At 39.0% G+C, this 27,524-nt stretch overlaps 1 protein-coding gene across 1 annotated transcript; it reads left to right on the top strand.

Annotated features, from left to right (window-relative positions):
* The first annotated feature begins 5,440 nt into the window (after positions 1 to 5,440).
* Positions 5,441 to 21,311, top strand: LOC120310912 (sulfotransferase 6B1-like). The gene is made up of 7 exons (XM_039349865.1): positions 5,441 to 5,706; positions 7,150 to 7,295; positions 14,224 to 14,313; positions 16,324 to 16,450; positions 18,019 to 18,113; positions 18,505 to 18,658; positions 20,854 to 21,311. Exons 1-7 carry the CDS (start codon positions 5,511 to 5,513, stop codon positions 20,982 to 20,984), a joined length of 939 nt encoding a protein of 312 aa, XP_039205799.1. The 5' UTR covers positions 5,441 to 5,510; the 3' UTR covers positions 20,985 to 21,311.
* The last annotated feature ends 6,213 nt before the right edge of the window (positions 21,312 to 27,524 follow it).

Raw genomic sequence — 27,524 nt, 5'->3', positions numbered from 1 at the left:
ACAGAAAGACTGGTGCTAACATTAACCTTAAAAACAAGATACACAAAGGATTTGTGTCCAAAAGATTCTTTTATTGTCCCAATCTCAACTCCAATTGATGTAAACATGTAATCATTCTACTAACACGATCACATCCCAAATTATTTGATTATTTATTATCCCTAAATGTACAAACAAAACTGTTTAAGATATGTAGAGTAATTTTGACTGAATTTGCTCTTTCTGCCTCCCTTTCTGAAGGAACAGGGGCTCTTTGCTCACCCATATACATTACAATACCTTTCAAAACTTAATCATTTAGCTTTTTTTTTCATTCTATTCTTCACGTGTCCTTTCATGCTTCTCAAGCAGTTGTCCTTAAACCCTATTTCATCACCATGAAAGGCAATCTCCCATTCTGCCTCTAAATCTAATGCTCAGCTAGCTCGCTTTCATTTGAGCCTGCAACCTACTAACAACCCCCTTCTTTTAACTATGGGATAGCACCTTTTCCAGACCTGCTGGAATAGTGCCCAGGGGGCCACAAGGTTCAATGAACTCTGCTATACACATTCAGAGTCATTGGATATGAGATGGGTGGCAAATAAATTTCTTAAATAGATAAATAAATGAAAAATAAATTCAAAATCTTGCAGCCATAAAATCTATCCTTGAGTTGCTTTGTCACCCTTTTTTTCCATGACTTTTCCTTCAGTGATCTTCTGCTCATAGCTCCCTTAGTGTTGGCTAAAGCAATCATAGCTTAGATACCAAAGGAGGAATTTATTATGTCTAGAGCAGGGACCCCCAACCTCTGGGCTGTTTGCAACCAGGCCATGGAAATGGGCGAGCATGCGGGCAGGAGAGTGCACGCACTCTCCATTTGTATGAGAGCCGGGTGCATGTGCATGCCACTCACACAAATGGAGCTGCGTACGCAGGCTTGCTGGCACCTTGTGCAGAACCATCCCCTCCCCTCCACCAGTCTGCAAAGCTGGAAAGGTTGGGTAACTCTGGTCTAGAGTGATTACCCCCCCCCTCAATCTGCCACAATAGCACAACTAGTGTCAAGGAAACTATGTCATGGCACACGACTCACTGAGCAGGTTATAGTTTTCAATCTCCTTCTCTTTCTCTCCCCCTCCCCCATATACCTCCCAGTTGTTTAATCTGCTTTTGGGTAGGCAATTCAGGAAATAGTTGTATAGTTTAGGCATCAGCAAGGGAAGATTATAAATGAGTGAGGATTAACTTCATTGTTAAGGGTCTAACAGGTATTGGGTACCTATTTAAGGCAGCTGCAGGAAAATAGTGCCTAATCAGAGTGGGGAGATTTTTTATTTCACAGTTTGTTCAAAGCAAAGACGCAGCTCACCACTTTGGAAAGCAACTAGGAAGAGCTAACTTGTCCAACCAGTCTTTCTTCCTGCTGCTTATCAAAATGTGGGTTAATCATTTTTCATTTCTTATGCAAACAATTGACAGTACATGAGCTGTATCTTTGGCATAGTGAAGTCTGGAGAAGCAATTCTTGACTACATATTTTTGCTATGGCTATAGAAAGTGTTCAAAAGAGATGCTTCACCAGACATGCTGGCATGATTGAAGCACAGGCCTCTAAATCAGGGGTCCTCAAACTTGGCCACTTTAAGACTTGTGGACTTCAACTCCCAGAATTCCCCAGCCAGCCATGGCTGGCTGGGGAATTCTGGAAGTTAAAGTCCACAAGTCTTAAAGTGGCCAAGTTTGAGGACCCCTGCTCTAAATGATTAAAGCAGCTGCATTCCTTGGAAGGTTGCTTTGAAGACCCTATCTCAGGAGTGTCAAACTGCCGGACTGCGGGCCAGTTGCATCATATGGAAGCCACACCTACCCCAGCTCCGGCAATGTGAAAAAATTCGTGATACTTCATGACAAGTCACATGACACGGCGAGTTTGACATTCGTGCCTTATCTGATTCAAGTTGCCTGTAACCATGGTAAACACAGTAAACATTTCCACTTCTTCCAAATGTTTAGCAAAACCTCAATTTCCACATTAAAAAAATAGCCGCTTTTGTTTGTTATATTTGTGACCTACAGAGATGTTTTTAATTGACTGTTCATAAAGATATTTCATTTTATTTCCAGTGCATTCATTAACTCAGATTCCATCCTTATATTCTCCAGGGCTAGTTTCAGCATTTTAAAGCTTTGATCCACAAAGAATTGTTCATTATTACTTTGATAACATCTATAACTTCCACTTCATATTTTCACACAGCCTTAAACATCCTCTTATAATACCAATGGCTTTATTCTTTTATTTCAAGTGCATTAAATATAATTGCAGTGAAATTAATTGAATACAACAAGGCTTTCCCCATCAACTGCTCTGGATAAACCTGCAATAAAAACTGTTGCCAAAGAAAAAGTCTAAGTTCTTTAAAATAAAATAAAATAAAAACATTGTAGTTGGGGGAACGCAGTCAGCTGGTATTATTATCCTGATCAGGATATGATTTCCATATTTCATTTTTAATATTCAGTTTTGAGTTTTCCTCCTCAGGTTTCTCAGATACCTGTTTAAATGTCAGGGGAACATTTTAGTAGTATTCCCTTAAGGGAGAATTAACAGATAAGAGGTATTGTCCATTTTAGCTTAAATGTCTAGATTACCTCATCATATAGTTCATGTAGCAATTTAAAAATATGAGGGAAAGATGTAGCTCTGAAGCACTTAACTAGCCAGCAGATTTAACAGAGGCCTCCCAGCTCTGTCTGAATTCTCCACTCTGTGAAGAACAGACCTGGGTGGTTGAACCCATATGGTGATGTCTGTAGTTCACACCTTGAAGGGTGTTCTGCCTTCTTCTTAAGGTAATTGCTGGACCCAATGATTTTGGACAATTCCCATTTAATCTCCAATCTTTTTTGGGGGGGGGAGTTATGAGGAGGGTGGGTAGGCTTCACCTCCAGAGGAAGCTAATGGAAAGAGATTATCTGGATCCATTTCGGTGAGGTTTGAAGCCATGATTCTGTATGATGATAAAACTGGTTGTCCTTAATGAGGACATGTGGTGAGGCAGGATGGGGTGGTGTCTCAGTCCAAGTGCTGTTTCATTTTAATACAGTGATGTCATTATCCCTTTGGACCAGCTTTGGAGGTTTGTAGAGAGAAATCTGAAGATATGCAGAATTGTTAAAAATTACTCAGCCCACGTTTGCTGAACTTTATTAGGAAAGATAAACATGACAAATTTAGGGCTAGATCTGTCCAGAATAGTTATTTTTTGCTTTTGTTTTTCTCCAATTGTGTCTGATTCTCAGAGACTGCTTGGACAAATTCTCACAGTTTTCTGGCAAGGTTTTTCAGAAGTGGTTTGCCATTATCTCCTACTTAAAGCTGAGAAAACATGGCTAGCCCAAGGTCACCCAATTGGTTTCATCCCCAAGACAAAATTGGAACTCACAGTCTCCCAGTTTTTAGCCTGCTGCCTTAACCATTATACCAAATTTGCTCCCAAGCTGTCCGCACCTATCTATAAAGAGTGTTTCACACACTTGGAAGGGGGCCAGCCGCACCCAACACTATTGCCTTATGTGCCTAATAAACTTTTGAACTTTGAATTATAGCCTCTAGTTTTTGACCTGAACAAGAAATGAACCAAAGGGAAGAATTCCCACAACAGAGGGGAAAAGGGATTTTTTTTTCTTCTAATTTTTTACTTCCTGCAGCACCTTTGTAACTGGGTGAAGCTGGTAATGTCATGGACAAAGAGTTGTATATTTCAACTTTTGCAAGAAAGGGGCCTGTTTTACTTTCCCAAACATTTGCTGTATTGGGAATCTCAGGGCATTTTAATATTTTAATAATGTGAGTGTCAAGGAAGGAGGAGAGGGAAGGCAGACAGAAAATGTTGTTAGCACAAACCTTCAGCCAGGGAGAGATGGATCAATCCTCCATAATGATCAGACAAAGAAGAATATAGACAATTTGAAATGGGGTGGAAAGGATTAACTTACTCAATATCTGTGAAAAGAAAATAGAGCAAAAATATGTACATGGGCCCACGTATATATGAAATAACCCAGTGGTGGGATTCAAATATGTGAACAACTGGTTCTCTGTATGGATGCTGCTTCCAGAAGTCCATTCTCGGCCTGGGCAACAAAAAATTATCTGCTGGTTCTGCTGAAGTGCTGCGAACTTGCTGAATCCCACCACTGAAATAACCCCTTTGGTGTCATAAAGGACTAGTTTTTCAATCGTATTTTTCCATTTTTTATTTTCAAAATCATATGCTAGTGATACTATAGAATTGATGACAAAGTGCTTTTCATATATCACCATAAACATATTAGACAAGTCATGTAATCCACAGACAACAGTGATCATTTATTTGAAGGGGATAGATGGGAGCTGATTTCCGGAATCAGGAAATAAATAATGCAAATCCAGGCTGCTGTTAATGGATGCAGGAAAGGAAGAAGCAGGCAACAAAGTACATACAAATTTCAATGACCACTATTGTAAAAACAATTCAATATTTTTTTTTTTAAAAAATTCCAAGACACTAAAAAAAAAAGATGATAATTCCTCCTATCACTGAATTAATGGAAGGGTATATCATAAGGCATAAATTCAACACATTCAAAGGTTGCGTGAGTGTCAAACATATCAAGTGGTGGTCATAACATGTGACTGAAGCCCTGCCCCTTTTTCACATGTTTGACTTAGCTGCCATCTTGACATCCCTTTATTCCTAATGTAAATTACATGCCACAAATCTAAGTTTTCAGGGCTTGATGAAAGGTGCCACAGCAAAAATGACTTCTCCCTTGAGGCCCCATCAACCAACTCTTTCTAGCCGGCACTAACTGAAGCATAATCATTCTTCCAGATCAGATAGGATATGTAATAACAATTATACTATTATTACATTACATATAATCATTAGTCAGTTATATAATTTATATGATTTCTGCAAGCCTTTCAATGTCACGTTAAGCATCCAGTATTAACTTGCCAAGTCTTGAGTCAACTTGGTAGCAAGGTTTGTGATGACAATAAAGTTGCAACTGAACTAAGAGAAAAAGATAGGAAAAATGAGGGTTAAAATTGCTAGCAGAATATCCTAGCTTTGTAATGGCTAATTACTGCCACACTTTTTGCTCTGTGAAAGTGTGGCTCTAAGATTTCTAGCATGCTGTCCAGCAAGTGCTTCATGAACTCAAGAACTCTAACTCCATTTCCAGAGAAGATTGCCTCAGGTCAGTGATCCCCTTAAGAATATCTTTTTCTCTAACAGGTTATTGATTCAATCCAAGTTGGCCACAACTTCACTGGAATTTTTTTTTTGGGGGGGAGGAAGGGCTGAATAAACTTTGTTCATAGATTTATTTCTTGACAGTTAATTAGTAACAAGAAACGCACCCTCAGTGTGTTCTTTGTCATGTGACAGATGATTTCTCTATAAATGTATTAGCTTCACTTACAGAGACAACTGAATCTCTAGGTTACCCATCTGTGGTCTTAGAACAGCACAACCATGGATCCAAAAACCTTCAACAAATTTCTAGATGAGAAGGTGGAAGGAAATGAAAAGACTGCTCCTTCAGAACGGATGTTTATGTATGATGGAGTATTATATCCTACTATGATCACCAGCCTGGAAACTCTGAAAAGGGTTCATACTTTTAGAACTTGGCAAGATGATGTCATATTAGTGTCATACCCCAAAACAGGTAAGCATTACAGTTTTGCGAGGAATGCTATTGTCTCTGAACACATAGAATATAGAATCATACTGCTGGAAGGGACCTTGAAGGTCTTCTAGTCCAGCCCTCTTCCTAGGCAGAAGAACGTATACCATCCTGGCTAAATTGTATGCATGTTTGATAGTTTCTTTAGTGTTTCTAACAGAATTCCTGTTAAATAAAAACTAGCAGATTCCAGAGCAGTAGACATTTTATTATGATAGGTTAAATTATTTCTCCTTGTGAAGTCCTTCACTAATTACTATGTTTAAGATGAATATTCTTGACCTTCTCTGTGTTTCCAGAAATATAGAAGTCATACAATGAATTTGGCATTTTTGCTTAAAATAATCAACAATATGAAAACTTCAATACTGTAACTTGAAAATGTCAAGTACATATTTTCCAAATCAATCCATGCAATGTATGAAAATACATACACAAAAGTTGTAAAATTCATTTCCTTATTGTTTGTGTAATATTGAAACTGACTTTATGAAGTTCTTGGCAAGCCAAAACATTGTATATTGATAAATTCTGTATCTTCTTCTTCTTGTGCCATATCCATTATCTGACATTGGCGTCATGTTGGCGATCCTGTTTTTATCAGCAGCTGCACGAAAAAGTGTGGCTGAGTTTTGTCCAAACCAATCCCTTAGATTTTGAAGCCACAATGTTTTTCTTCTGCCTGGACCTCGTTTGTCTTCAATCTTTCTCTGGAGGATTAAATGGAGTATGCCGTATTCTTCTGGGTGTCGCATCACATGTCCAAAATATTCTAATTTTCGTTTTTTAATTGTTTTGATGATTTCCCTTGGCTTTCCCAGGCAGCTTATCACCTCCTCATTTCTGATCTTGTCAACCCAGCTTATACATAACAGCCGCCTGTAAATTCACATTTCAAATGCTTCTAGTCTCTTCAGGTGGCCTTCTGTCAGAGACCAACTGTCTCCTCCGTAAAGCAGGATAGAAAAAAATATATACTGGGGATATATCCCAAAAGAATTACATATAAAACATATCTAGTCAAACTGGACAGATTTCTCTATTCAAGGTTGCAAAGACTTTGATTTTGAGATTGTGAATATTTCATATAAAGTTGATTATAATACAGCTCTATCAGTTTTTTATGTTTCTATACATATTCTTGTTTTAAGAAGACAGTTGATATTTGCCATTTTCAGTAACCATGTCTAACGTCTAGTTCGATATTAAATTCTTACTCAACAACTCTACATGCTTAAAGTTACTATGTTTGCAACAGACATCAGAACTGCACCTTCCTCTCATTCTTTTTGAACATTCATGCACAATGTTTATTCTTTTCTTGTTTCTATGTTTATGTTTTCAACTTTGATATGGTTGAAATGGCCTTGGGTCAAGATATGTATTCTTATATATCAAGTGACAACTATTTCTGCATTTCTTCAGGTTCCCACTGGGTTGGGGAGATTTTAACACAGCTGGAAATTGCCTCTGGAAAATATGATGAAGATGAACAGAAGCGAAGGCAGCAAATACTGCAAGAATTATCACTATTTCCTTATCTCGAATTTGGAGATCCAGAAAAATTTGAGGTTAGAAATCAGAAAAATACTCTGTAGCTTCCATCAAGTGGCAAGAAAGTTGTATAAAAGATTTACAAGCTGAGAAGGGTTTGTAAACAGGAGTGCTATTTTTATAAAGTAGAGCACCTTGAGACTTCACAAGGTGAAATTCATTCATTAGAAAAGAAAAGAGCTGGATGGGTGCAAGAGAAAAATAGGGATGTTTGTGTGAGGTCTCTGTGTTCAGCTCACAGTAAAGATTTATTGTATATCATTGGCGCTCTACTAGAAACAAAGCCCTTAAATATCATAACATTAAACTATAAGAAATAAACTAAACTAGGGGCTGGCATCCTTGTAACACTCATCTAAATGTGTATGTATTGTTGGGAAATGGTAAAAGAACACACAAGGAAGCCACCACTGACATCAAGACCCAAGTCAGCAGAGACAACATTTTTAGTTTTTCTGGTTTGTTTTTTAGGTGAATTAATTCTATTCCAAAGCTTAGCCAGCCTTATTTAGTGTTATTTCCATTGAATATGGAGTGAAATTACATTTTGAGTTTTGATAATATGCCACCAAATATCAGTGGTAAACACCCACACATTGCCGAGACAAACAAATTTTTTAAAAAAGGACTTGAATTGAAGATTGTCTGAGATTTTCAGCTTGTCCTTATTTTAAAATATTTCATGTTGCTCTGTATCTTATCATGAATACCTAGTCCAACTCATGCCCCTTTTCATAGACTATTATAGAAAAAAATGCATTTTATCAATAACAGTCATATAACTTAAATCCAAGTGTCCATTCCACATCTGAAGAATTTCCTCAATCTATATCCTTATTACACTGATGGAAACCATATCCATTTCTCTGGAATGAATTAAGGGACCATTGTATCCAACCAAGATTTCCATGTCAACCGAAAAATTCTAGAATGCTATATTGAACATATTGGACACAATTTAACAAGGGAGATTTGGCCTGGAACTGTTTTCAGTGATTTATTTCTATTAGTTGAAATGAGATGCCACTGTTTGCATGACAAAAAGCATATTTAATAATAATAGTAGTAATAATAATAATAATAATAATAAAATAAATAAATAAATAAATTTGGAAGGGATCTTGGAGGTCATCTAGTCCACCCCCTGCTCAGGCAGGAAACCCTACACCATTTTGGACAAATGGCTGTCCAGTCTCTTCTTAAAAACTTCCAGTGTTGGAGCATTCACCGCTTCTAGAGGCAGGTTGTTTCATTGGTTAATGGTTCTAACTGTCAGGAAGTTTCTCCTTAGTTCTAGGTTGCTTCTATCCTTGATTAGTTTCCACCCGTTGCTTCTTGTTATGCTTTCAGGCGCCTTGGAAAATAGCTTGACTCCCTCTTCTTTGTGGCAGCCCCTGAGATATTGGAACACTGCTATCATGTCCCCCCTCGTCCTTCTCTTTGTTAAAATAGACGTACCCAATTTCAGCAACCGTTCCTTATATGCTTTAGCCTCCAGTACTCTAATCATCTTTGTTGTTCTTCTCTGTATTCTTTCTAGAGTCTCAGCATCTTTTTTACATCGTGTTGACCAAAACTGGATGCAGTATTCCAAGTGTGGCCTTACTAAGGCATTGTAAAGTGGTATTAATACTTCACGTGATCGACTCCCAGAATTCCTCAGCCAGCACATTATTATTACTTTACATGATCTTGATTCTATCCCTCTGTTAATGCAGCCCAGCACTGTGTTGGCTTTTTTGGCAGCTGCAGCAACTGCTGGCTCATATTTAAGTGATTGTCCACTAGGACTCCGAGATCCCTCTCACAGTTACTACTATTGAGCAAGGTACCCCCTATACTATACCTGTACATTTGGTTTTTTTGGCCTAAATGTAGAACCTTACTTTTTTCATCATTGAATTTCATTTTGTTAGATAGTGCCCAGTGTTCAAGTCTGTCCAGGTCCTCCGGTATCTTAAGCCATTTAAAATGTTGGCTTTCCATCTGTGTATAGTTTCTTCTAAAGTGTCTCAATGATTTGATGTCTTTTAACCAACTCCAGACTCAAAGGCAGCATGTCTTAAACCAGTTGCAATGATCCAGGAAGCAAAAACTAAAGAACAGTATTGACTTTTGCTTCCCTTCCAAGTCCACTCTTGCCTTTAGCAAGATGTGTTTGTGAGGGGAGCTTTCAGGACCTAACCAGATAAACTGGGTAGGTCTCATAAATCAGATTTGTTAAAAGAGAAGAGTAGCATTGGTTTCTGTTTCCACAATGCAAAAATAATAATGTAAGCAGCATGTGGCAATGTATTTTCTTCTCCCTTCTTCATCTGCCTACAAAGACTCCTGAAGAATATTTATTTAGACTTATATACTGCCCCATAATGCTTTACAGCACTCTCTGGGAAGTTTATGGTGTCAGCATATTACTCCCAACAATTTGGCTCCTCATTTTACCAACCTCAGAAGAATGGAAGTCTGAGTCAACCTTGAGCCCTGTTAGGAACAAACTCCAGGCTGTGGGCAGATTTTGCCTGCAATACTGCATTCTAACCACTGCACCCCAGGGCTCTTCAGAAAAGGTTGGAATAGAACAAATTGATATATAGCTTTATTGATCTACCATTCTGTGCACACCTATCTCCCTGCCTGCAAGAATATTATCTTGTGTCATTGTGTATGTATGCATGTCATTGTGTCTGTTCTAAAATGTAATATGTAAGCCATATAATTTCCCAAATTATTAACCAACTGTGTTAACCAAATGTGTTAATTAGTCAGGAGATGCAATGGCTCAGTGGTTAAAGATGCTGAGCTTGTTAGCTGGAGAGTTGTTGACCTGAGTTCAAGACATGACCTCCATGTAATGGGGTGAACTCCCATTAGTTGCCCCAACCCCTGCCCACCTAGCAGTTCTAAAGCATGCAAATGCAAGTAGATTAATAGGTACGACTTCAGTGGGAAAGTAACAGCAATCTGTGTGCCTTTGGCATTTAGCCATGCTTGCCACATGATCATGGAAATTGTCTTTGGGTACCATTGGCTCCCTTGGCCAAGAAATGGAGATGAGACATACATGACTGACAGGGAAACCATTTACCTTTTTTGTTAATTATGCTTAGATAGCAATCTCTAGTGGCTAGCCAAATAATTACCTTCTTGAGTCTTCTATACCGTATATGCCGGTGTATTAGGCGACCTGGCATATAAGATGACCCCCGTCTTTATCACCGAGCCGCATTCCTAGAACGTCGTCTTATACGCCGGAAACTATCAGTATTTCCAGTGTATAAGACGACTCAGCGTATAAGATGACCCTCATCTTTGGCGCCGAGTTTAGCGCTTCTGGGAGTCATCTTATACGCTGGCATATACGGTAATCCTCAATTGGTTAAGACCAAATCTTAAAAGCACAATTCTCTCTTTTCTGGGATCTTTCCATTACACCAGAAGTGGTGTAATGTCTTTGGTCCACCATGAACTTGAAAACTTTTAACATTCAAATTAACTAAATGCAGTTTAATTTGCCAGCCATATTCCCCTCCCTCCCATTCCAAAACTTCAACTCTAATCCCCTTTCTGCTTCCCTCACCAGCTTGTTTTCAACATCCTTTAAACTCTTAGCATCAGATCTCTGTATATGTCCAAAAAACGCTATATCTGCTCTGCCCCAATACTTTTACAGAGGAATTTATCACTCTCCAAATACAGCACATGTATTGGGAAAATCATGTCACAGAATGACAATCAGTGTTTAGCTGATCAATTCTTTCATATTTACACTGCACTGTGGATTCCACAGTAACTTTCCTCACATCAATCAGTATGATTTATATGAAACAATCACATATTTAGGTAGGGTCAGGCAAAATGGGACTCAGGGACAGGAAGCCTGTGGCTGTCCTTGGCTCTCCCTCCTCCCCAGGGTGGGCTGAGGGGTGGTGGTGCAACTTTCTCTGGCGGAAACAGCCTGACTGGGGCTTTGGTTCTGGGCCCTGTCTGGCCACTGACTCTCAAGCAGGCCTGAGCAAAGCCTCTGGCCAGGCCTGCCAGGGCCATAGTGGCAGCTGAGACTCCTGCCTTGGAGGGGGGAAGAACGGGGGGGGGGGGGACAGAGAAAGGCCGCTCTCCATCCTTGAGGGTTCATGGTGTGACTGCATAACTGACTAAAGGGCACTGCTTCCAAAAAAAAAAAAAAAGAAAAGAAAAGAAAGAAACTCACTATGCTGTATGCTTTCCCTTGGGAACAGCAAGATAAGGCTTCAAGGATTCTGGGGAAGGTCAGACCTGTGCTGCTTCCTATAGCGCAATGGTTCTCAACCTTCCTAATGCCGTGACCCTTTAATACAGTTCCTCATGTTGTGGTCACCCCCAACCATAAAATTATTTTTGTTGCTACTTCATAACTGTAATTTTGCTACTGTTTTGAATCATAATGTAAATATCTGATATGCAGGGTGTATTTTCACTGTTATGAATGGAACATAATTAAAGCATAGTGATTAATCACAAAAACAATATAGCAATGCTCACTGGAGAAGCTTACTCTTCCTTGCTCAAAAATGTTGGGAGGGAGGGAAGGGGAAGGAAGGAAGATTGAAGGGGAAAGGAAGGAGATGGAGAAGGAAGGAGATTGAAGGGGAAAGGAAGGAAGGAAGGAAGGAGAAAGAGATTGGAGGGGAAGGGATGGAGATGGAGAAGGAAGGAGATTGAAGAGGGAAGGAAGGAAGGAAGGAAGGAAGGAAGGAAGGAAGGAAGGAAGGAAGGAAGGAAGGAGAAAGAGATTGAAGGGGAAGGGATGGAGATGGAGGAAGGAAGGAAGGAAGATTGAAAGGGGAAGGAAGGAAGGAAGGAAGATTGAAGGGGAAAGGAAGGAGATTGAAGGGGAAGGAAGGAAGGAAGGAAGGAAGGAAGGAAGGAAGGAAGGAAGGAAGGCAGAGATATTGAAGGGGAAGGGATGGAGATGGAGGAAGGAAGGAAGGAAGATTGAAAGGGGAAGGAAGGAAGGAAGGAAAGAAGGAAGGAAGGAAGGAGAGAGATTGAAGGGGAAGCAATGGAGATGGAGATGCAAGGAAGGAAGGAAGATTGAAGGGGAAAGGAAGGAGATGGAGAAGGAAGGAGATTGAAGGGGGAAGGAAGGAAGGAAGGAAGGACAGAGAGGTTGAAGGGGAAGGGATGGAGATGGAGATGGAAGGAAGGAAGGAAGATTGAAGGGGAAAGGTAGGAGATGGAGAAGGAAGGAGATTGAAGGGGAAATGAAGGAAGGAAAGAAGGAAGGAAGGAAGGAAGGAGAGATTGAAGGGGAAGAGAAGGAGATGGAAGGAAGGAAGGAAGGAAGGATGGATTGATCTTTGGAGAGTCATGTTTTCCCAGATGGTGATGAACTGCAACTCCCAGCATTCCCCACTCTTCCACAGTGCTTTTTAGGGCTGCTGGGGATGGTAGTCTCTAGCCCTCCTTCCTCATCCCAGCACCTCTTGCCCTCTCCCAGATGCCCCCCAGGACCTGCCCGACCCCTAGCCTCCTGAGTGCCATCTCAGCGGTGGGATCATTGGAACCCCTTTCCACGCCATGCAGCCCTTCACCGCCACGACCCTTCCCTGACTCATCACACATGAGAGGGGCACAGCCAGAGTGCCAGCTCCTGCTCAGAATATGCTGCTTCTCCCCTCCCGGCCTGTGCGGCTGGCCTCCGATGCACATGCGGGCATCACCCTCTTCCCCTCCATCTGGCCGCTTCTGAGGCCCAGAGCCTGGTGAGCCAGGAAGGAGTTGCTCCTGCCTGCCAGCCTCAGGGCTGCACCAAGCGCCAAGTGCCAGAGGGCCGAGGCAGCCTCCAACGGTGAGGGAGGCAGGCTGGGAGGTGCGGGAGAAGCTCCGGTGCAGCGCGGAGGGTGGCCAGGGGTGGAGCACAGCTGGGCAACCAGGAGGCATGAGAACCAGCTTGGCGCCGCAGTTCAGCTTAGCCAGCAGCGGCGGCAGCGGCGGAGCAGCCCAGTGGCAATGCCAGCAGTGGCCCAGACCCGGCTCAGCTCAGACTGGCCGCCCATGCAGTGAGCCAGCCCGGGGCAGCATCGGGGGCACGTGTCAAGCCCCTGAGCTTGCCATGAGCCAGGAGATGTGGAGGATGCAGCCAGCAGCCGGCCGATGTCCACATGGCCCCCATGAGCACTGCCCGACTCCCGACAGTCAGCATCCGGACATCGGTGGGGAACTGGCGGGGCCACTACATACCACCCGGCTCCCGACAGCCAACTGAGAGTCAGCCTGGCGTGCATACGTCAGCTGGGAGTTGGCCCAGCCTCCGCGTGTTGGCCCAGCTCCTGGGAATGAGCTGGGAGTCAGCCCAGCTCCTGGCCAGCAGCTGGAAGGAGGAATGGCAGGAGCAGGCACTGTCAGAGGAGAAGGACGCCCTGGAGGCAGAGGAGCCGGCAGAGGAGGAGGAGGAGGGTGGCAGTGGCTGGATAGAAGAGCGGTGTCTTGGTTCCTAAGACCATTGGAAATATGGTCTTAGGTGACCTCTGTGAAAGAGTTGTTCAATCCCCAAAAGGGTTGTGACCTACAGGTTGAGAACTGCTGCTGTAGCGCAATAACTCCAAACTCAGTCCCCATTTAATACCTCCTTCCAGTCTAACTGGAGATTCCACCACAGAGTTTATGATGACAAAGATCACTTGGACTCAGATTTTTTATAGAGATGAACTTTGATATCCCTAATTTATACTTCCACTTGATAAAAAGTATCCATGAAAGAGACCTAAAACAAGATGGATTGACGACATTAGCAAGTATTGTGGACTCAATTGGTAAAAGAAAGCTCAGGACTGTATAGGTTGGAAACATGAGAAAGAAGTCATCATTCTGCAGTGGATAGACAATGACTAATATTATTATTATGATGATGAAATTATACTTTTGCATAAATGGTATTAACTTCCTTTTATTTTAATATCATTAAAGAGGATGGAGAAAATGCCTTCCAGAAGAATTATAAAAACACACCTCAGACCTCAAAATTTGCCCAAGTCTATTTTTGAACAAAAGGCAAAAGTAAGTACCTTGATTCTCAATTTTGATTTTCCATATCATTGCTATATATGTATCATCTATCAATGAAGTGTTGCCGAATAAATTTACATAGTAAAATAGGACAGCAAGCCCAAGATCATAACAACTTCTCAGGTTCTGAACTGGCGTGGAGCACAGATATAAGAAACTGTGTTTTATGCAAAATAAAAATTGAATCATTTCTTTTTCTGGTTTTCAAGAAAGCAGGAAAGGTGCAACATTGCAGCTCAAAGTCTGAAATTGTTGCAACTTGATTTCATTTTTTAGTATTGTATCAGGCAAGTTCATCAAATCAGTCGTATCTTCACTTAATTATTCAGACTGAACCATTGTTAAATATCTTGTATTAAATATTCTTAGCTTTGCTGCTTACAATACTTTACTTAGGATCTTGGGAAATGGAAATAGAAGAGGTTGGACAACCATTTGTTCAGAAGGTACGGGGTGTCCTGCGTGAGCAGAGGACTGGAATAGAAGACCTTTAAGTTCCCTTCCAACTGTGTTATTCTGCTATTCTGTCTTGGGAAGGAACTTTATTTAAAAAAATTACTATTCTCTAATTTGATAATTTTATTTCTATTTTTTTTATTCCAAGGCTTTTTAAATTATTATTTTTTTTTTTATTGAAATTTTTCAAAAATTTTACAAATAAACATCCCCCCCCTCCCAAACCACCCCACCCTCCCCCCCCGACTTCCCAGAACTGAATATAGGATTATTTAACAAATTTTAAAAAATAACGTTTACAATTTATAAGATAATTAACAAAAATAATAAAGATCATAATAATAATATATATAATAATATGTATAATAATAATATGCATAACATAAGCTTTAAAATGAATAATATGTACTAAGAAAGAGAGAAAAAAAAGGAAAAAGAAAAGAGAGAGAGAGAGAAAAAAGAAAAAAGTAGACGAAAAATAAAACATATATATATATAAAAAATATATAAGTAATAATACGTAAAAAAAAAAAAGGAAGAAAGAAAGAAGGAAAAAACAATCATTACAAGTTATAAAAAAGCTAAATGATATTTTTCCATATCCAAATTATATTGTATGAAATTTATCCATTTTTCCCATACTGCAAAAAATTTCTCTTGAGATTGCTCCTTTAAAAAAGCCGAAATCTTTGCCATTTCTGCCAAATACGAAACTTTATGAAACCACTCTTGCAAAGTAGGCAAGGATTCCTTCTTCCAATATTTCCCTATTAACAGCCTAGCGGCTGTAATCAAATTTAACATCAATATAACCTCCTTAGTATCACAATCAGTAACAATACCTAGTAAAAATAATTGCGGAGTAAATTTTACCCTCCGTTTAAAAATTCTTTGGATATTCCACCATATCTTAATCCAAAAAGCTTTTATATGCTTACACGTCCACCAAGTATGATAATAAGTAGCATCCAAATGTCCACATCTCCAGCATTTCGGCTGCAGATTAGGGTACATAATGGACATTTTCTTTGGATCAAGGTGCCATCTATAAAATTAATTTTATATTTGAAAAGTAACGTGGCGGCTGAGCACAGTAATTCCATTACATTTGAATATCATCAGTACAAATCTCAAAGTATTACAACAACTAATTCCCTCTCTTTCCCCCATAATATCTACTGTCATGTTTGAACCAATACAGTTCTTATTCTATCAATCAAACAAAAAGTACCTTTCTAATATTCATCAGTAATCTTCAGTCTATACATATCTTAATTAATTTGGGCTTTTAGACAATAACCTAGTAAGTTTTTCTTAACTTTAATTTCCCATTGATATTTAAGTTTAACGTTTAATCTTTATCATTTCCAGATTTTAAATGATCCCAATTTCTAATAATTTTATCTCTAATCCCCATTCAGTTCATTTCCAAATACATTTGAATGTTCATACTTTAATTTTTTAAAATCGGAATGTTTTTACTCTTCTGCCTCTGCTCTTCTAGATTTTACATTTACATGCCAAAATATTCTTTTTTGTTTAAAGATGCTGGTTTTGTTTCGGAACCCAAAGGACACAGCTGTATCTTTCTTCCATTTTGCCAAAGGCATAAAGATAAGTCCTGAGCAGGAAACCTGGGATGAGTTCTTTGAAAATTTTGTCACTGGAAAAGGTGTTCTTTTCTTCTTATTCATTGGAAGAAATATACATGCTTGAAATAAGTGGTCTTATTCTGTTTATCTTTCGGTCTCCTGTACTCTCCATCTGTCTGTGAAGAAGAAGCAGGAAATCTTTGAACAAAGGGTTCCTTTCTCTGATTGTCTTCGGGCACTGAAACTTATTTCCATTGCTTCAATACAAAGCAACAATAATTCCATGTTTCATTTCATTCTCTAAAGTTCATCTTACAGACGTAAACCTAGATTAACTGCACATTAGCCTAGTATTTGTATGCCATTTGTATACCATCCCCATAAACCATTATGTTGTAATGGGATGACAAATCTCACTCAACATGCTGAGACAATGGCAGTGTTTCCTATAGTATTGAACTACAATATTATCCAACCTCATTTTAGCCTAGTATAGCATGTTGTGTGAATTTGGCCAGTCTAATGCAGGCTACAAAGAGAAATATTCTTGCATCCCTTACCCTTTGCAAAAACATTCATTTCCATTCTGGAGTCATTTGTGAGCTCCTTTGAAAATTAATTCTTTGAAAAGTAAAAGTAATCCATTTACCATCCAGTCAGAACTGAATAAGTTTCTTGGGTGAGAAGCGAAATATCTTCCTCAAGAAAAAAAAAGTAACGTAGTCCAGTTGCCTTTTGAAAAAGCACTTTTGAGACAACCATGACCTGGATGACTGAGAATCCCCATAGATATTAATTCTCTCTTGTACACATTTATGCACTTAATCGCCATTTAATGTTATTGGCTGTTAAATCAGGATGCATTTTTTCAGCATTCTCTCATTTGACTCCACCAGTTCTACTAGTATTGTTAATGACACAATGAAAACTATTACATCGGTTTTAAACTTAACTTTTCAGTTTAGTGGGAGGTAAGTGACCAAATATATTTACTTTAATGAGGAAGGAGAATGATCATTCCGGGACAGATCTGACCAGAAATATCTACAGGTAGTATCAAAAGAGGGCATGGGGACAAATGACCAAAGTATCACAGTGGCATGATAACAGATTTCTGTTTTCCTCATTTTGATGAGAAGGTTGTATTTTGCCAATGCCTCTGTGTGTGGTTGACTATGGTTGAAATGACATATGGTTTGACTGGTACCCCATAAACAAAAATTGGAATTATACACTGTGAATGAATGGCAAAGCAAACGCCCATTTTGGTGAATAATTAAGGCAATCTAATAAGCACACATGATTAACAAGCAGAGGTTTCAGTGGAGAGGGAGCTGCCAAAAATGTCAAGATGATGGCCATAACTATACAATCAAACTTTGCACCTTTTAAAAAATGTGTGGTACGTGTAAAAAAAAGAAACTGTGGGGTTTTTGCTGAGTGGCCATATGTTTTGGATTCCCCCTATAGATGCTCCTGTTAGCTGAGCAACCCAACAATTAAATAATAATAATAATGGTGATCAATGATTTAGATTATGTATGGTAATCTGCATTTGTTAATAATCAGAGAAAAAGTGAAATATAAAGGATACAGTGAGAGTTCACACTGAAATCAATATCAAAATGTTCTGCTTAATTCCTACCAGTGCCCTATGGATCTTATTTTGATCATATTACTGAATGGAACAACTATCTGGATGACAGCAATGTATTTTTTATTACCTATGAGGAAATAAAAGAGGTACGTTTTTAAGAGTAAACATTTAGATTTAATGTAATAATAAAATTATGTCTGGCCAAGTATTATATAGTAATGAACAACTGATCAGGATATAGAAATAGGAAATGTAACTGAAGATTTCTGCCTGGTTACTTTTCTCTAAGCAATTGGTAAATATCTCAGAAACATTTTCATTTTAAGGTCAACTTCTGGATCACCCAATCTACTCTTGCTAATATTTCAGTGAAACAATGAAACAATGTTTTATTTTGCTTATTTCTTTATTTATTCTAATGTGCACAAGCCCAGCCTATAAATATATATATAAAAATTGTATGGTACCCTGATCAAGACATGAATTGGAGCAATTAAAAGCATACGTACTTATGTTATATATTGATGTATTATTCAGAATCCAGTCTCAGCACTGAAAAAAATAGCCAAATTCTTTAATTTTTGTGTAACTGAAGAGGAGATTGAGAGCATTGTAAAGAAAACAAGTTTTGAAAACATGAAAAATAACGCAGGAACCTATGGAAAACTAGGGAAAACATTTTTCCGCAAAGGTAACATTGTAATATTTTTAATAATTTTGTCTACAACATTTAATAGTCTTCTCTAACCTAGTGGCTTTATGGTGTGTGGGATTTCAACTCTTAATACTTAAAGGTGTGCTGGCTAGGAATGATAAGGGCTGAAGTCTAACAATGGGTTGGGAAAGTCTCATGATTCAAATATTCAAATATTCAAATATTAGGGAATATGATATAGACAATCCTTGCCTTACAACAGTTTGTTTAGTGATGTTTGAAGTTACAACACCACTAAAAAAAAATAACATGACCATTTTTGCACTTATCCACTATCTTCATGATCACAGGATCAAAATTCAGATGCTAGACATCTGGTTCATATCATGTGTTGCAAGATCCTCTTTTGTGACCTTCTGACCAGTAAAGTAAATGGGGAAGCTAGATTCAATTAACAACAGTGTTACTAATTTAATAACTGCAGAGATTCACTTAACAACTGTGGAAGAAAGGTCAGAAAATGGGGAAAAACTCACTTAACAACTGTCTCACTTAGCAACAGAAATTTTGGACTCCATTGTGATTGCAAGTAGAGGACTACCTGTACAAATAGATAAAGTGAATATTTTAGAATGAATCTGCACCTAAAGCTTTGCATCTAAGGTGGGACTAGAACTGACAGTCTCCTGGTTTCTAGCCTTGCGCCTTAATCACTACATCAAACTATTATATTTCTGTTAATGTTTTTGAAACTCCTGTAACCTAAGGGAGGAGTTTGACCAGTGTAACTGAAATCTACAGGAGGGAACCACATCTGTATTTTGTCATGGAAAAAGCAGGAAACCTCCCTATTACATATAGAAAGCCAGTCTTAATATTGTTACTTGTTGTATTTAACAGTTATTTGCACCCTTATAAATGTGCATATTATTTGTTTGCACAATTTATAGCCATCTCACCATAAAATACTCACACCAGGCTATAACAAAATAAGACATCAATAAAACCAGTAACAATTTTAGAGGAAAAGAATCCAAATTAAATCATCTTAGAATTAACCTATCCACTTAGAAGCAATTTCCACTGAATTAAAACATATTTAAATAGGAGACAATACTAGAATGAAAGCACTAAAAGTCTGAAGAATTAATAAGCATAACAAGCTACTTAGAATGGGTAACTATAAGGTACGAGAATGTAAAACTGCATCCAGTGTTTCCCTGGCTAAAGAGAACTATTATATAAATATATTTTACCTGCTTCCCAAGAAAATCCAGAGACTATTTAATTGGAAGGATGGAGGAAAAAATCAGATTTAATTCTGGAGCTTAGATGATAAGATGGATGGATAAAGAGAAGGATGGGAGGAAAAAATCAGATTTAATTCTGGAGCATAGATGATAAGATGGATGGATGGATGGATGACAGATAGATAGACGACAGATAGCTAAAATATGACTTCTTTGCACTGCCATGGGAAATCAATTACTTCGTTTAAGGGTTCATTCTTCTCTATAATAAACATTTAAATCTCACTAACATCTATCTGAGAGTCTTCTTGCTGAGTAGAATCAAATGCTGACTGAGGGGACAAATGCCATCGTATGAAGCCTGATAGTAATGTACAAAATGCTTATTGAAATGTATTAATCTATGTTTCTCATCCAAAAGTAAATAACTAAGAGAACCTTTTTGAGGGATAACACAAGGGAGGGAGATCTTTGCCAAATCTGAGAATTGGGTATGGGAGATTCTCTAAGTAGGCATAAAATCTCTCTGTTAAAATTAACATTTCACAAACCATAGGAACTGGGCATCTAAGGATGTCCCATAGAAGTGTCTTTATTGTGCTATAAAAATATTTATTGTTTTAATGTGTTTTGAAGAATGTCTCAAAGGTGCTTTTCAAAAGGCAATTGGACTTTTGTTTTTCCTATTGAGGAAGAAGAAGAGACTAATTCCTTCCATCACCCCTACCATCCTTCCAGAACCAATGAAACTTCTTGGATGAGAAGTAAAATTTCTTTTTCTTCCTCAAGGGAAAAAAAAAGTCCAATTGCCTTTTGAAAAAGCCCCTTTGAGACAACTATGACCTGGATGACTGAGAATCTCCACAGAGGTTTGAAGAATAGCTATGCTTTGGGAGAAAGACTTTCTCTCCCCTTAGCTTCCCACCCTCCACCTACCACTATAATTCTTCTTTTATTTCTTTCTTTTTTTTCTTTTTCTAGGCATAGTAGGTGATTGGACATCTGTCTTCTCAGAAAGCCAGAGTGAAAGAATGGACAGAAAATTTGAGGAGAGTGTAGCAAAAACTAAGCTTGGAATGATGCTGAAATATGAGCTGTACTGCAAAAACTAACGAGGCCATCAGTGTCTACAAATCTCTCAGGTTCTGATTCTCTGCATGAGGATAAAGATACTTAGGTTGTTCCAGAAGAATTGGTGGTGACTTCCTCGGTCTCCAGATGTGCCAGATGCCATTTCTGATAATCCCAACATAGCTATTGGTTTGGTTATGTGATGAATCAAAAATTATAGGAGCTGAAATCCAACAGTCTGAAAAAAAGCTGCTTTCAAGACACCATTCGTTCCTTTCACCTCTTACGGATATTTACATATTTGATATTACATACTTATTTTTAAGTGGAAGAACTTTTCCAGAATAAAGAAGTATACTTACCTATAAGAATTTACTCTCTTATTCTATGCAAAAAATTTGTTGAGCAGTTATGAAAGACAATGACTAAAAAGCTTCTATTGTTCCTGATAACAGAATTCCTTATAAATTTTATTTTGCTTTAATACAGAAATTCACCCCCAGGTTCAAAAGAAATAAGCTCTTGGTTCTAATCCATACCAAATGTTCTCTTCTGTATGATCACTAGCACAAAGAAACTTTATAGTGAAGGCTTTCCACAAAAGAGGCAAATGTGCAAACAGTGTTACACCGTTGTGTCAAAAATCTCATATTTGTATATGTGCAATATCATTAGCCACACATATGAAAGAGGTCCAACTTGTGATGCATATTACAATGATGCTTCCCTCATTTTGACAAAAATCTACAGATGCCCTAGCAAACTACAGATACCTTGTGTATAATGGGCCTGTATGTGCTTATTAAAAGGAAATAACATTGAGATCAACAGGGCTAACATTCAGATAAAAGTGTGTAGGACTGCAGCCTTATAGTACAACCATATCTACAGATCAGTACACATGAAGTCCTTCTTCTCCTGTGATCTGCACTGATGGGATCACACCTGGACAGTTGGATGCAGTTCTGGATGTCACTCTTTCAGAAGAATAATTGACAGAAAAGAAGGACTAGTGGTGACATGATAGCAGTATTCCAGTATTTGAGAGGTTGCCATAAAGAGGAGGGGGGGTCAGTTTATTTAACAAAGCACCTGTAGGCAGGACAAAGAACAATGGATGGAAACTAAGCAAGGAGAGAAGCAACCTGGAACTAAGGATAAACTTTCTAACATTGAGAACAATTAACCTGAACAAGAGATGAACCAAAAGGAAGACATTCCTCCAACAGAGGGAAAAAGGATTTTTTTTCCTTCTAAGCTTTTACTCCTTGTAACACCTCTGTAACTGTGAAACTGGTCATTTCATGAACAAGGGGTTGTAGCTAAAGAAAAACATAAGTTTGAATCATTTCCCCCCCTAGGCTTGTACAATTGTTGTGTTATTTATTTATTCAATTTATATTTCTTATAGAACCTATTAATGAGTCTGTCAGCTTTTACATTGCTAGATTTCACTCAGGTAGCTTCAGACAATGGATACCCCTTCCATTGCACTAAGTACTGCAATTTCCCTTAAAAAAAATCTAGAATCAAGAATATGCCTCACTTCATAGTGAGTCTATCCTGCTACTATGAAAGGTCCAGGTGCCTTCTTAGGGGGAGGTCTTAAGTGGAATCCCGAAAAGGTTTCAGCAGGCTACAATGGAACACAGGGTGGACTTTCCCCAAGGGTCTGGGAAGCTTTAATTCTACCATGACTGGGTAAATGATCCTTACAATGGGAAAGGTCCTATGTACTTCGATTTTAACCTCTTACTACATAACCTAAGGCATAAATATTTTGTGGAGAAATAAACCTTTTCCCCAACTTGGAATGTCCTTTGAGGAGCCCTTTTTTATCTGCCTGCTTTTTATATGTATCAGAAGCCTTTTTCAAACAGTTTTCGTGGTTTTCCAGACTCCGTCTCACCCTCTCACCCACTGATGAAAAGTTTGGGAAGCGGAGGGTCCCTGAGGATATTCACGTATTGGGCTGAACTCTTTTCCTCTGGCCAATTTAAAAGGTGTGAAACCAGTGCTGCTATGAACAGAGTTATTGTAAGCCGCCTCTGCAAAAGGGAAGAAGTCAGTCCAGTTTGTCTGTTGATAATCCACATAGCATTGGAGATACTGCTCCATCACTGAATTCACAGATTCAGCCGCCCCATTAGTAGATGGGTGAAAAGCCAACAATAGTCCTTGAGATAGCTTAAGAAAAACTTGGCTGTAAACTGCACCCCCTAGCATGAGAGTACTCGTTTTGGTGTACCATGCAGTTTGTAGATATGTTTCAAAAACATCTTGGTTAGTCGTTGGGCGGATGGGAGCCCTTTGCAGGCAATGAAGTGGGCCTGCTTTGAAAACAGACCTATCATAGTCCGGATGACTATATTTCCCCTACTTTCAGGTAGGTCTACTAAAAAATCCATGGCAATTTCTTCCCATGGTTGGGAAGGGTCAGCCACTAGTTGTAATAGCCCAGGGGGTTTCCCTGGAATTCTTTTCATGGTGGCACATACAGCACAACTCTGGACATAGTTCTCTATGTCCAATTTCAAACCTGGCCACCAAAATTGCCGGCAGATGAGGTGTAGTGTTTTTAAATATCCAAAGTGTCCAGCCTGTTTTACATCATGGCCATACTGGAGCACATTGAGGTGGAGGGTTTTGGGCAAGTACAATTTTCCCCCTTTGTAAGCCAAACCATCCCTGCAAGTTAGGGAGGTTTGATTGTCCTTGAACCGTTGGTCAGTGAGGAGCTCTTGTTTTATTTTCTTTGCCCCAGGGTCATTGGGGTTGGGGCTCTCGAAGGGAGGACTCTGTGCAGCTTGAGTTGAGAAACAGTTTGTGGAGTGGAAATAATTGCTTCATTAACCTTTTCACGCTGGCTCTTGTATTGGGGCAGTCTGGATAAAGCATCAGCTAAAACGTTTTTTTCTCCCAGTATGTACTTTAGGGTGAAGCTAAAATGGTTGAAATATTGCGCCCATCATACTTGTTTCAGAGACAATTTGTGGGGAGTTTTCAGTGCTTCTAGGTTTTTTTTGATCAGTCCATACCTCGAAAGGCACCTTGCTCCCTTCTAGATAGTGTTGCCAGTTTAATAGAGCCCAATGAAAAACAAAGGCTTCTTTCTCCCACACAGCCCACCCCCTCTCGCACTCAGCATTTTTTTTGAGGTGTAGGCACAGGGTTGTAGGATCCCATTCTGGTTCTTTTGCAATAGCACAGCTCCGATGGCCACATCGCTGGCATCAGCTTGAACCACAAAGGGCTTCCCTGGACAAGGATGCTTTAAGACCAGTTCAACCACAAATAGTCTTTTTAAATTCTCAAAAGCAGTTTGACAGTTTATAGTCCATGCTGGTGGCTGGCCTGGTTGCAGCTTTCCTCCCTCTTTACCTATTTGCAGTAAGTCCATAAGGGGTAAAGCAATTTCAGCAAAGGAGGGGATGAACTGGCAGTAAAAGTTGGCGAATCCCAGAAAGCTCTGGAGCTGTTTGCGAGCCTTTGGGGGCTGCCATTCAATTACGGCTTTCACTTTGGTCAGATCCATTTCAATGCCCTCACTGGAAATTCTGTAGCCAAGATAATCTAGTTGGGTCTAGTGAAACTCACACTTAGATAGTTTAACATAAAGTTTGGCATTCAACAGTTTTCTTAATACTTCACTCACTAGTTTTATATGATCAGCCATATTCGTGCTGTATATCAGGATATCAACAAGATACACCAAAACCCCTTTGTATAAATGATCATGTAGTACCTGACTGATCAGCTGCATGAAGACAGCTGGAGCCCCCTGTACTCCAAACAGCATGACTTTAAATTGGTAGCTCCCCATGGGACAGTTAAAAGAACTCTTACACTCATCTCCCTCCTTTATCCTCACTCGGTAATATGCCTCTCTTAGGTCCAACTTAGTGAAGACACTCCCCTTTGCCAGGTGGGTTAGTAAGTCCTTCAGAAGAGGGAGGGGGTATTTGTTTTCCATGTTCATAGCATTTAATTCTTTATAGTCCATGTGGAGATGAAGTGACCCATCTTTTTTTCTTTAAGTAACAGTGGAGCTCCTACCTGAGATTTAGCCCATTCAATAAAACTTCTTGCTAGGTTCTTGTCCACATACTGCTGCATTTCCTCCATTTCAAGGGGGGACATGGCGTACATCCTTGATTGTGGGAGTTTGGCTCCCAGTAACTGTTCGATAGAGTAATCATTAGGCTGGTGGGGAGGCAGGGTGTTCCAATTTTTTACTAAACTCCTCCGTTAGGTCCCGGTACTCGCTGGGGATGAGTGGCTCACCTGGTTGAAGCAGAGCAGCTATTTTTGCTAGCTTGTTAGAAGGGCTAGGTTCTCTGGTAACATCAGCTGAGTTAAGGGGAGGCTTGTCTCCTATAGGTAATTTTACAGTTCTCATTCCCTTCTCCCACCAGATAAATGGCTAGTCCTAGGATCACAGCCTCGGTCATTTTCAGAGCCACCATGAAACAAATGAACACCCAGTGCTCACCTATTTCTAAGCATATGGGTTCAGTTAATTGCATGACAAAGGTTCCTCCCACTATGGAGCCATCAGCTTGCTCAAACCTCATGGGTTTGAAGAGCAGCCTTGCTTGTATGCCCATTTTCAGGGCAACTGGCAAGCTAATAATGCACCGGGACCATCCTGAGTCCACTAGTACTTTCAGATCTACCTGTGCCCCCGTTTTAGGGATTATGAGCTTGGCAAGCAAAGAAAAATGTGGAATGGATCGACTCACTATAGGGTCATTCTCTCCTTCGTCATCAGTGTCATAGGAGGACAGAGCAGTGGCAGGTCTGATTTGGGCCACTCTCCTGCGTGGGCAACGGATTCCTTTCCGATCCAGTTGGATTTCTCTTTTGCCGGCTGCTGGTCTTTTTTCTTCCTTGCTGGTGGTCCCGGTTTATTCTGCTGTTGAGGGTAAGGGACTGGGCAACTCGCTGCTTGATGTCCCTTTGTCGACATCTGAAGCATTTGATCGATAGGCCTGCAGGTGGCTTGGGGTTTTCAGTGGCCACAGCGATTGGAGGCTTTCAGGGGGTGGTGCTGTTTGGGTTGATCTGGCCCGGCTTCTTGTGGTGGTGGCTTCTTATAGCAGGCAGGCTGGATGTCCAGTCTTACTGCTGCCTGGTACCATTCTTGAAGTTGATTAGGGACTGTTCGATAGACACAAGCCTGGGAGAGGTGGTATTCCAGTGCAGACTTGCCAGATTGTCTTATCTTATAGACTGGGTCCTCCACTTTGAGGGCAATGGATGGCGCATCGGCAGAGTTGGCAGAGAAGGAATCTTTTCAGGTCTACCAGATGGGGTGGGGTCTCAGTCCAAGTCCTGTTTCATTTTTAATACAGTGATGTCAGTATCCCTTTGGACCAGCTTTGGAGATTAGTAGAGAGAAATTTGAAGATTTGCAGAGTTGTTAAAAATTACTCAGCCCACATTTGCTGAACTTTATTAGGAAAGTTAAATATGAGAAATTTAGGGCAAGATCTGTCCAGAATAGTTATTTTATTTTTTTCACTGAAATTATAATTTTATTTGTCTAATATAGAATTCGCATTGCCGTACTTTATATTTAAATATAAACCAATTATAACAAATTATTAGGCAAATCGATCCCATACATCTTTTAGAAATCTTACACCTATTTGGGATTATTTTAAAAGCAATTAAAACCACAGGTACACATGGATTGGTCATAGAATCTCTGTTCTAGGGAATGATCTTTATACTGGTTTCAAATTTATATTTTTGAATGATAATCACACTTTTTTGGCATGATCTCTGTAGTTTAGTTGCCTATCTCTTAATTTTAATTTCATCTTGCCATCAAATATTCTACCAATGTTTATTATTTTTATCATTTTTCCTTATTATTTCTCGCTTTTTCTTTTTTTGAAAATTTTATTGATTTTCTAATATTAATTTATATCTTTGCAAAGCAACATGGTGGCTGAGTTATCATAATTCAATTACATACAAATGTCATTAGTAAAAATCTCAAACTATTACAGTAAATATTTCCTCTCTTTCCTCCTTAATATGTACTGTCTCATATTTGAATTAATACTTCTTATTCTATCAATCAAATAAAAAATAACTTTCTTACATTTATCAATCGTTTTTAATTTATATATATCTTGATTATTTTAACATTCAATCTTTGAGACCATCAATGACCTAATGAATTTTTCCCAATTTTAATTTTCCATTAATATTTAAAATTTAACATTTAATATTGATCATTTCCCAATTCCCTTTATCACAATTCCTCACAAAATCTGGTGTTCAGGATACATATCTTATCCATTTAAATTCTCACCATCTACATCAGCAAAGTAATAATACAATAAAATATTCTTATTTTCTAATAGTTTCCAAATATCTTAAATTTAATAACTAAAATTTCTCCCCCCCAACATTTCATACTTCCTCTTTTCCTTTTTATATCCTCTTCATATTTAAATTAACAATTTTTATTCTTACCGTTATGTCCAAACATATTTATCACATTCATCAATAAGTTTGGGGCTTATATATATCTTAATCCTCTTTACATGACCTTTATAAGCAAATCA

This window comes from Crotalus tigris, unplaced genomic scaffold (assembly GCF_016545835.1).
Source record: "Crotalus tigris isolate CLP2741 ecotype Arizona unplaced genomic scaffold, ASM1654583v1 scf7180000017567.3851432, whole genome shotgun sequence".
NCBI classification, from domain to species: Eukaryota; Metazoa; Chordata; class Lepidosauria; order Squamata; family Viperidae; genus Crotalus; species Crotalus tigris.
This window is presented reverse-complemented; position numbering and strand designations above follow the sequence as displayed.